General features: G+C 37.5%; 1 protein-coding gene across 1 annotated transcript in view; it reads left to right on the top strand.

Annotated features, from left to right (window-relative positions):
* Positions 1–1078: 1078 nt before the first annotated feature.
* The window catches only part of MAP4K3 (mitogen-activated protein kinase kinase kinase kinase 3), a gene marked incomplete at its 5' end in the record, with an annotated part of 34007 nt that continues 23350 nt past the window's right edge, over positions 1079–11735 (top strand). Inside the window, 7 exons of the mRNA XM_009640831.2 lie at positions 1079–1137; positions 2317–2355; positions 2626–2679; positions 6366–6408; positions 7420–7582; positions 8543–8652; positions 10432–10473. Coding sequence (XP_009639126.1) covers positions 1079–1137; positions 2317–2355; positions 2626–2679; positions 6366–6408; positions 7420–7582; positions 8543–8652; positions 10432–10473 — 510 coding nt within the window. The remainder of the gene's footprint in view (positions 1138–2316; positions 2356–2625; positions 2680–6365; positions 6409–7419; positions 7583–8542; positions 8653–10431; positions 10474–11735) is intronic.

Below are 11735 nucleotides of genomic sequence, written 5' to 3'. Positions count from 1 at the left end.
TAGTAGCTGGCATAGTGCTGTGGTTTGGATTTTATTATTATTATAATATTTTATTTCTATTATCAAACTTGACAAAACTTCAACCTATGAGTTTTCTTGCTTTTGCCCTTTCAATTCTCTCCCCTACCCAACTGGTGGCAGGGGAGAGAGTGCGAGTGGCTGTGTGGGGCTTGGTTACCAACTGAGGTTATACCACAACACTGATCACTAACTACTTTCTCCTGGTGAATGCACTCAGTATTCTGGGAGCAAATTTATTCTCAGGTTCCTGTTGTGATCCACCTGAAGAAAAAAATACCCTGTAATTACAGCAGTAGCCTCCTGGCAGATGCAGATTTGGTGGTGCTTCAATATGGTCCCTGTATTCCCATTAATGCATTAAATTTGTATGCCTATATGGCATCTATTGAATAATAGGATTGGATGCCTATTGCCACTTCTTTTTCTAAGTAGCCCATGCTCCATGATTGATTGAGTGCTTGACCTTGCTGTTAATATTGTATTTTTCTTTTTGATACAAAAGGTGATCTTAAAATATACATGAAAGTATATACAGTTATCCTTAAAATATGTATTGCTATAACCAGAGCTGTAAAAACACTTCTACTGCTTATTTCTTTAACGTCCACATGTGCTAAAGGCATTTTAGGCTCCCTGCCAGAACTACTCCCCATCTGAAACTAATACTGTAATGTGCCAGTGAGGGATGCCTGGGTTCTCTGTGGGGTCTGGTAGACTGCAGTCTCTTTTTTTTTTTTTTTTTAAATTTATTATTATATTCCTTTTGTTGTTGATTTGTTTCCTTTTGTGCAGCTGACTTTATCTGAGAAAAGGATCTGTGTGTCCAAGTAAGGGGCTAAGGTCAGAGTTTTAAAAGGAATTAGAGTTGCAGCAAACTGGCAGAGAGGAGATTTTTGGGTGCGATGGGCCTGAGAATGGTGTTAGGGCCCAGAAAGGCCAGAGGAATGAGCTCGTTTGGTAGCTCAGGTGTGGCAGGGGGGAGAACAGCAGCAGGACACAGTGTATGTGTTTGATGCTCATCTGTTCACCTTAAAGATTTGTTCTCTTGCATTTGTAGGATCTACAGCTAGAATATGGTCATGGTCCTCAATGTGGCTACTTCTTGGGTGCAAATAAGTGAGTAAGCAATGGCATTTTCTGTCTTTAATTCATTCAAGACTGTTTTAATACAAAAATCACAAATGTGTGTTAAACATGTTAGCTGAAACGGATGTAGTAAAATGTAAGCTTGTTTATATCAGTTACAATTCCAAAATCACTATTCATTTCCCAAATAATACTAATTCCAATGATACGGAATTACGGCACTCTTCAGTATTTGATGCTGTGTTGACCATATTGCCTCTTATGGTGCTGTAAACTTCCTTTCAAGAGCTGTTATCTTGGTCTGCTTGTTAACAAAATATTCTGCATCATAGTTCCCACAGAGCACACTTTTACCCCATCTAGGAACTGTTGGTACTGCTCTTTGCTTTATGCCCTTCTTCATGTTCTAGGACACTAGGAACATCCAATTATAGATGCTTCAAAAAATAAAACTTAACCTGTCTTAGCAAAGTCCTTTAACTTCATGTTCATACATTTAATAATTTTGTTGTATTAATCACATGAAATAGTTTTCCATGTAATTCTTGTTTTCCACCCAATTTCTTAATTTACATTTATACGTGTCAGAATTAGGATGCCTTGCCTTGCTAAAATAAATCATATTTTAAAATGCAGAAAATCTAAGCATAGAACATGGTATTTTTACTCAGTCTTTTAGTTGGGGAAAATAGGAATACTGCTATCCTCTGAAATCCTGTTTTTTCTCATCCCTGTGTTTTGCCTGCTATTCTTCCCTGCCTGTGTTTTCAGACAAAGACGCAAAAATGGAGAAGTTCAGAATGTTACCAAAATGAACTAGGGAAGAATGAATTTGTTCCAATAGTTGTTTAATCCTCTTGTCAGTCTGATTTTTTTTTTTATGATTATGATTTTCTTGGATAGTGTGGATTTGTTTTAAATTGGATCAAGCTAAGACAGTCCTTGTTTTACAGTACAAGGACAAGGGCCACTGCACTTAATAGCGATACATTAATAAAATGCATATGAAAATGTGTTGTGTAAAAAATTAAAAAAATGTAGTTATGTTCATTTGTATGTGGATGTTCAATGTATGTCCTGAAAGCCAGCTGAAATAACATGCTTTGGATTATTTACTGATAGAATCATAGGAACATTTGCCCTGGCTTTTAATAATTAAGTCTGTGTGCCACAATTAAACTGTGTTCTTATTCTTATTTAATGCTGAAGGAGTCTCTTAAAATCAGTTGAAGAAGAACTGCATCAGCGGTAATTCTATTTTTTTTTCCCCTCTTTTGTGTTTCAGTCATTTGTTCGTTGATTTCTTATGTCTGTCACAACTAGTTCTCATTTGTCCATGTACTTGCTGAGAGGATGTGGGAGAGGCTTAGTTGTCTGGATTGCAGCTGTGCTTTAAAGAATAATAATGATAAAATCTAAAAGACAGTAAAATTCTGTAAAAGAGGTAGTAGCATTCACAGTAGCCAAGGTAATTTTAATATAACTCACTCAGCCATAGTACCTTGTTCATTTTCTTAGGGGACATGTGGCACATTTAGAAGATGATGATGATGCAGACGATGATGCTAAACAGTAAGTCCTTTCTTCTTGTAAAAATAAATAAATATATAAAAGCTGATTCTTGAATAGATTAAATTTTTTTTAAAAGTTGAATCATGTTAAATGCCTAATATCTCAGGATTCTTTTCTTCTATAGTATGTTAAATATAGGCATTTAATGTTGTTCCTAGATTACATCACCATAAGTTTTCTTATTCTGCTGATAAACTTGTGATAAATTAGGGGGAAAAAATCTTGTTCCTTGCTTGATATGGTTGTCCTTTTATCTTCTATTATGGAACAAAATCTTGGCATCTTTACATTGAGCCAGTAATTCATCTGATCGCAGTCCTGGTGTATTCTTTAGAACCGATGACTGTATATTAAAATAAAGCTCATTAAAAATACCTAAAATATATATAAGCTGTCTTCTCTAGATGATTGAGTTTGTTCTGTCCACATTCTCTGCTTGTATGGGTGCTTGATCTTGGAATACAGCTGGCCCCCTTAACACAGAGAAAGCAAGGTTATGTGACTGCAAAGGCAGTATCAATAGGCATGGGTTAAATTAATTACGCTCATATTAAATTCCACTGGTAGAAGTATTTTTGGACTCTTTCTGATTGACAGATGAGAGCTGAGACAATCTAAAATGCACAGCCAGTATGTGAAAATTTACAATCCTAAATAAATCTGATGTAAAGCCCAAAAAGAAAGATGCTATTGGGACAGAATTCTTGTTTACTTTCTGTCAATACATAATTTTGGAAGCTGTTGCTTCATACCAGAAACCTGTAACCTGTGTTATCTATTGCTGGCATCTGTCTCTTACAGAGAATCAGGTCTCCCCACAACCCACTGCTCTTTTATAACAAAGGTAGCAGGTTTTATCACTGTACTGAGCATGAGGGACAGCCTCCTTCAAGAAGGGTAAAGCTACTGATAGTGTCTGATGTCAGCTAGGTGACAAGTACATATAAACTTGCATTGTCTCAAAACACAAGTATGTTTGCTGTTTGACAAGTGATATTTGTAGAAGAAAAATTATTTTTAGTCAGTTTTTAGCAGGCTTTATTCCCTAGCTAATTCCTTAAAAAAGTTTTCATATTTCATTAATAAGCAGTTGTTTAAAGGCGTGATTGATTACACAATTGATTGACAATATGAAGAGCCCGTGTCTTGTCTTTGAGAGGAAGAGATTGATAATACTACTTATTGATTTGCTTCCCTGCATTTAGACCAAGCTGAGAACCCACTTTGCTCATAACTGGATAGACCTTGGTAATGATAACTCGGGCTTCCTGAACTGTAGGATGTAATGGTCCCCTATAGCTCCACACTGCCAGCTCCACTCTGATAGCCTTCGGTGAAGATGCTCTGGATATCTGCACTGCTGCAAGCCAGCTCAGCTTGGTTCCTCTATATGTACTAATCTCTAGATGTTTTTTATGTACAGCTCTGTGTCTATTCATTTTTGCTCAATGTTTCTTTTTTTCCCCTCCACTTCTTGCTCTGTTTGCAGCCAGTATCATCAACTTCAGTAACCTTACAGGTCTTGGAACCTCTTGATCCCTGCTGTCTTGAAGTGCTTGCACTGATTTCTTTGTCCAGTGCTTTGAGGTCCTGGTTCCTTGCACAAGCTCCATCAAACACCATTGGCCTTAGCTGCTTCTGTCACTGTCGAGTTTCTTTAGATTTTCCTTTTCAGGTTAAGCAAGAAAGAACCTGATAGCTTCTGGAGAGGTTCCAATTAGTCTGACGCTAAGGACAGTCAACAGTGGTCTTCCAAAAAAGTCCTGGTGTTTTTTTGCTTCTTCACGTGTTTCATCTTGGGTACTCTTGCCCTACAGAGAGGGCATGACAATTTCCTGTAAGCACAGGGGTAAGCCTTGAATGCCTCAACCTTGGATCAGATGGATTCTGCATCTGTGCCTTTCACACAGAATCACAGAATGGCAAGGGTTGGAAGGGACCTCAGGAGATCATCTAGTCCAACCCTCCCCCAAAGTTCTGCTGCAATATGTTGGCTCATAGCTTGATCTTGGATATCTTTCTCTGGAGCCCACTGAAGATTCAAGGCTTTTGTTTGATTTATCTTCTGTGAGATGGAGCTGCAGTTGAAGAGCACATGTGATGTTGGTCTTCTCCCTTCAGATCCAGAACAAAAACAATGAAGCATGTATGAACAATGAAGCAAGTATACCTTCCAGTCCATGACTGAAGCTGGGTGCTTCATAGCAGCAGAGAATCCACATGCTTCAGGGAACAATATAAAATTATTCTCTTCATTTAATAATTTTTATTTGGTTTGTTACTTGTTTTTCTCTCATGTACAGCAAAGATGATGATGCTTGAAATTCCAGGTTATGGAAGCTGGGAAAGCAGAAATTAGTGGGGCACTGCATGATCAGCGGTGACAAACTGCACATAAACATTGCTGTTGAAATCGGGGCACGCAGTCCTTTATACAAACGTCTGTCACATTTATGCCAAATTGTTGGCTTTTTTGGTTTTTACACTTGGCTGCCCAGTAACACTGTCATGGCTGTCTGAGATGCAGGGAAGAATATGAAAGAAAATATAAATGGAGCTTGAACACTGAGGACTTAAGCTTGGTCCCATGTTATGAAGAGAAGATAGTTTCCACAATCATAGGAGCTGAAGTGCATGACACAGGGTAACCCATTCTCAGAAGTCCCTTTCTAACTTCTCTGAAATAAAAGCAACTGATAAGATGCCAGAACAGAAACTCCTGAAAAGATTGAAGCAAAGCAGACAAGTTGTTGATCTGTAAACAAGCAAACAGATATCTTACTACTTGGACATTTTCCCAGGACTTTTGGAAAGTAATTTAAAAATAAGGAAAATATTGTGCAAGAATGTCAAGTTTTCACAGCTGTATTCCTAATTTATTTAGTGGAGAGAATTTTCTGTTCCAAAAGATTAGGAAACCGGACAGTGTAAGAGTTTTTTAAAACATTAAAAAATTAGGAATTTAGGATTTTTTACTAAATACAGCATATTCTTTGAAACACAGAACCAGCAGAGGAAGAATGCTCCTGATGCTTCAGCTTTTTTTTGTTTCCTGCTGGTATCTTGTACTGTTGAGTCAAGCTATTGAATTCTTCTTGTGTTAAAAAGTTGTCTTTCCCAAGATTTCTGTGAAAAAAGAAACTAAAAAAAAAAAAACCCCCAAAACCCCAAACAATCCGGACAGTAGGCTAGCTGTCCATTGCAGATGGATTTTGCTTTCGTGTGTAGGGCTGTTCTGAAGAAGGCACTGGTAAATTTTCAAGGAATGGTATTCATCAGTTTTCTTGTAACTCCCCTTTGCCCTATGTACCTACAGATGGCCCTTTAGAAAACCTCACTGGTATCCTAAATCTTTCTCCTCTCAACAGAGTAAATATCAGGCCTGCTCTTCATCTCTACATTTTTCTGCACATATATGTGTACCTTCAACAGATCAGTTCATGTCACTTTGTGCTGTCTAGGGAGGATCTGTGATACTTGTGGCTTTGGATAATATCTGTGGTATGCACAGCAATAACAAAATCTTTGAAAGTATTCATGATGCAGTTATTTGGATAGAACAGTGCTGTTGACAAGTTAATGGTGTTTATTTGTATGGCATCTATAAAATCCTGTGTCTTCTTGAACACTGCAATATGAGGTTCAAAGAGCTACACTGGGTAATAATCTGTTTTGTTTCTTTATAGTGCTACTATGAAACCTAAAGTGCCACCTCCTTTACCACCAAAGGTAAGAGAGGGGGATTTTATTGCCCAGAATAAAAGGGCACATTAAATAAACAAATAAATGCAGGAGCGTCTAAATGACTGTACTGATGGTCCTCTCACTTGAACTATGGCTTGAAGACTCGAATCAAAAAGATTTAAGTCCACAGGGTTGACCTGTATGTTCTAAGCCTTTAATTGCAAACCTGCATGAAGTCTTGTGCTGTAGGGTATTTGTCAGTGTGAAAGTGCCATTTCTGACTAATTGCACTTCCAATACTTAGGAAGAAATAAATTGGATAGTTAAAAAATTCAGTGCCACAAGTAATTTTTAATAAAGAGCTGCCAAACAAAGCATCTGCTTGCTAACTTTTGGTGTCTGAATGGTGATCTTCAGAGGCATGCCTGGATCAGATTAGGTTTTGAATCTTTTCACACTGAAGTTATCTTAATATGAGCAAAAATAAAAAGAAAAAAATCTTACTTTTTTTGTCTGGCTGTCAGTTTTCCAGGCAAAAACTGCAGGTTTGATTACTTACCCTCCCGCGCTAACGTTATCTGTGCATAACTGAGAAGGATTTTACAAGCAGTGTTAGTGCAGCCAGTGTCTAAACCACATTGCCATTTGTGGTTACATTCCCTATTTGGGATTCTTTACATTCCCTATTTGGGATTCGTGGCTGTATTATTGAATGTTCCCTAGTTTCTACTTAAATGTCTGGTTTGGTTATCTGTAGTCATAAACAGTGACATTTCCACATGTCCAATAATTGTTTAATGCATGACTTGAATATAATGATTTTGAATTCATCCTTTGTCAATAATAAGATTTTCCTTATCACTGTGCATTTCCTTATAGTTTGTTTTCTGAAAGAGTTGCATGGCAGAACATGTTGCTTAATCAATTTACTTGTGAAAATTCCAGGATCCAAATATTGCACGTGTTTGTGTTTGTTTTTTTTTCCTCACTGAGAAGTAGCATGGATGCTTTGAATGGTTTTTCATTATGTTTTTGTTATTACTATGCCTTTTTCAGCCTAAATCCATCTTTATCCCCCAAGAAACTCATTCTTCTGAAAATGATAATCAAGGGACAATCAAGAGATGCCCAACATCAGAGAGTCCAGCAAAATCTGCATCTCAGGTTCCGCCCAGACCTCCACCTCCTCGATTACCTCCACAGAAATCTAATGCTTTAGGTAATAAGAGTTGACACCAAGTATACAAATATTTCTTAAATAATCTAATGTAATTTTCTTCCAATGTCCTCACCTATGCATACATTAAAACATACTGTGGTAATTTTTCCATGGTGGGCAAGTAACAAAGTGCATGAAAGCCAAAATGCACAAAGAAAGCATGCTTAAACTCTTAAGAGGGTCAAATGTATTGGTGACACAGTTGCTTTTCTAAGCAACAGACTTATAATGTAGTGTATCAGGATTATCACAGGGAATAAAAAAGTTTTCCTGTATGTAGGCTTCAGATTCTGGCTCTGCGTGTCAACTGTTGTCGTTTGACATGTCAAGAATAGAGTTTTGCTTTCAAAGTTGGCTTTTATATGTAATGCACTGGGTTGGGTAGTATAGCAGGTAATTGTGTTTATTTACTGTTTGTTCAAGCTGTTCCTTTTATGCTTTTGTTAAAGCCTGATGCTTGGAGAGTTGTCTTGGACTGGCTTGTTTTAAGCAAGCTTAATGTCATGGCTCTTAATTGATATCTTGCTAGTTCTTCCTTGCTATGTATTTAGCACTGCGGTTTGTGTGTTACAGATTTGACTGTAACGCTTAAGCATCCAGTGCTAAGAAATGGCTCAAGGCGATTTATAAAGAATTGATAATTGAAGTGTTAGCTATAGCCAAGTTTTTCTTTAGATACGTTAAATATATTTTTCCTCATCACTGTGACTGCATCCCTTTCTATGCCCACAGTAGATTTGTTATATTAATTACCATGAGCCATGGATGGAGATTGAGCATGGCTGTATATAGATGGTTATATGTGCACATGTAGGAACATGTATACTTAAGAAATAAATTAGGGTATTGGAACATGTTCTGACATAAGTGGAAATTTTGGCCCTTCAAAATTGTTTTTAGGCCAGACTACTCTTTGAGTTGAAGGTAGAAGAATACATTTTTAAATATGAATCTTTCTAGGTAATGGAGTCGCTTCTGTACAATTAAATGGTGAAAGAGAGGGATCACCGCATCAACAGAATGAAGCTAGAGACACTAATTTTTCAAGGAAAGAAAAGAAGGAAATACTGGTATGTATTTAAACTTCTGGGTGTTATTTTCAAGTTGTTTCAGCTGTTTACATGCGCAGTGAAAAGGAGCAGGTACACTCTTTGGTATAAAGATGATGCTGTATGGTGTCTTGTTTACTTTGAATTAAAGCACAGTTTTGCTAGATAGTCTGGTTGTGATACAGTCTTAAGCTGAAGTTTGATTCTGTATTTAACTTTCATTAGAAACTAACATAATCGTGCATATACAAGATTTACTTTCTTGTGTTTCACATATGTGAGACACATGTAGTGAGAGTGAGATCCTGCAAGAGAGATGTAATGTACTGAGCAATGACTATTTAAGCAAATTAGGAAATTAAGGAATATGCTGCCACCTGATGGCTTGCTGGAGCATTGGCTGGCCCTGAGAAAGGACCTGAATCAGGGCTGTTGACAGATGAGTACTGCTATCCCAGACATAGGGCTTACAGGCTTTTTGGTGTTCAGGGGCAAAAAAGATGGAGAAAAATAGATTGAGGGTCCAGATACGCAGGCTGCTTTCCTGCTGGCCTCTGGAGCTCTGGATTTCAGGGTTTAGCAGCTTGAGTTTAGTGTCAGACTGGAGCTGCATATATTCACATGAAGTTGCACTTGTGGAGGGAATGCAGTTTTAAACCACGTGAAATCTGATCCAGCTGTGAGCTGAGGAAAGGGAATATTCCTGCATCCCATTCTCCTCTTCCAAGTGAGTTTTTCCATCAAAGCAGCAAATGTCTTCCAGAGTGGTCATTCTGTTATTATGGTGCAAAAGCGGGAATGCAAGATAGGAGAGAGTGGAACATCTGTAGTTAGAACAAATTAAATGTGACATGAAACTGCATTCTTTGGGGACTTCTTCTAAGGATGATGTTGGAAATGTGTCTCTTTTTGAGGAAAGTGATGAGGAAAGGGAGCAGAAACATTGTGTGCAGTTTTGTTTTCAGGAAGTGCCAGTAATACTGGCAATACTTTGGAAAGTATGATCTCCTGAACTTCTTTGAACTTGGCATTTGAAATTGTGTATTTGAAGTTTCCTGTGTCACCTGTAAAATACATTTCATCAGAAGCGTGTTTTTACTAGGATAAATTGACACTGATACAGGAAAGTGGGTCTAGTACTGATTGATAGTTTAATGCTGCTTGTAATATTGAACAATTGCTGCAATATTGCTTAAACTTTGTATTGCTGGATATGGTGTTCTTTCAGGCATCACCGTAACATGAAAATGTTGTGCAATAGACTATGCAGACATTCAATGAGGAGATATTAGGGAATCATAATAGAGGTTTTAATGAAAGAAAATTATACTGGTAGTTTTGTGGTGTGTGGTCATTAAAGACCCATCATTAGCAAACTCATACACTGAATTATGGAAGTGTCGGTTAGAAGAGAGGTCTCTAGCCTAACCTCGTGCTTAAAAATAGGACTGTAGCCAAACCTCAGCCATGGCTTTCAGATCCAGTATATGTGGCACTGGACACAGCGGAGTGTCCCAGGAGGTGTCCTAGTGCCTTCCATTTAGTGTAGAAATATACAACACAACTCCATTGTATTAAGGAGAGGGGTTTGTGGATATAAGGGAGGGGTTTGTGGATATAAGTATTGGACTTTTGTTTTCTCCTAACATAATTATGCTCAATTATTTGTCAAGTGCTTTTAATAGCCGTCTAAAAAAAAAAAATTTTAGACTCTTATTTTGGTTATGCTGTAGTGGAGGGAGAGAATATGCATGTTCATGCGCATGTGAGTGTAAACATACTTTTTAACTTATTTTCTAGAAACCAATTAGTAATGGCCTTCCTCCCACACCTAAAGTACACGTGAGTATTACTGAGTCATACAAATGCATGTTGGAAGCAGGACATGTTTTCTTAATGAAGCTGAGAGTGTACATTTTTTGAATGTATTTTTTTAAAAAAAAACCTATTAAAATCTCTTAGAAGTGTTAAGCCACAAGTATGGTATTTCAGAAATCACACTTGATTTTGTGCTGTTGAAGTAAATTTTGGAACGTTTTTTGTTTGCTTGCTTCATTAAAAAGTGAATGAGTGTTCTGTGAATACTGTGACGGAAGTCCTTTCAGTGTACTGAAGGTACTTACTCATCTGAGGAGCTGATGCTTCTCAGGAATTACAGAGAGCTCAAAGTTTATAGTATGCAGCTCTAGGCTTCAAAACTTCTGAAGACAGGATTCATAGATGCCTTAGGGCTGGAAATAACTGTTACAGACATCTATGTGCACCTTCATAACCTAAAACAAACTAGAATTTCATTGTAATATCTGCATGGACTTGTCACTGTGCTTTTAGCCAATACTGTGAGCAGAAGAGCGAGTCTTTCCTACTTGACCATTTGTTTCTTCCCTCACAACTCCTCCTTGTGTGCTGGAGTATGCATTCATGTGCTGTGCACCGAATGGGGGATTCATCTGATTTTAAACCAACCTTTTTGCTACATTACCCTAAGATAGATAAGTTTCTTTAGATAAGGAGATAAAATTGCTATAAGGATGTGTAAGTGCAAATGATACTATTTTTTGCTTTCTACCCATTTTAGAGAAGCAGGACAGGTTAAGGTAGATGTCACGCTTCTGTTGCTTAGAACTGTAATCTCTTGCACAGGATTGTCACAGAGCTCTGGATTCTTGATATGTTTAACATCATTTATTAAGGTCAATCCTGTTTTAATAAACTAAATATTAAAGTAAATGCATGGCCTAGGAGTGTGTACTTTAAAATAGTGGATGACAGAAATTTGGAAGCATTGAAAAGAACCAAATCATCATGGGGAGGGGGAAATGAGATGGATTTAGTAACTGGAATGAAAAAAAGGGTAGAAAGTAGAATAGCTCAAAATGAAGTCATGTGTGTTGAACTTTTGCCACAAACTTCAGGGACAGGCCATCAGAGAATGACTGTGAGTTGCTAATATAACGAAGCTGTAAAAAGAGACTGACTAAAATAGGAAAACTTCTGAAGCTGTTCAAAGGCATCTTTGGGTATTGGACTGCTCTCTGCATGTTCTGTGCATCTTTGTAGTGCATTAATTCTCTGATTCTGCTGGTCCTCAGGTTAGAAACTCT

The sequence above is a fragment of the Egretta garzetta genome, unplaced genomic scaffold, assembly GCF_000687185.1.
Source record: "Egretta garzetta isolate BGI_Z169 unplaced genomic scaffold, ASM68718v1 scaffold360, whole genome shotgun sequence".
In the NCBI taxonomy this organism is placed as follows: Eukaryota; Metazoa; Chordata; class Aves; order Pelecaniformes; family Ardeidae; genus Egretta; species Egretta garzetta.
Note: the sequence above shows the minus strand (reverse complement) of the source record. Positions and strands in the feature narration are given on the sequence as shown.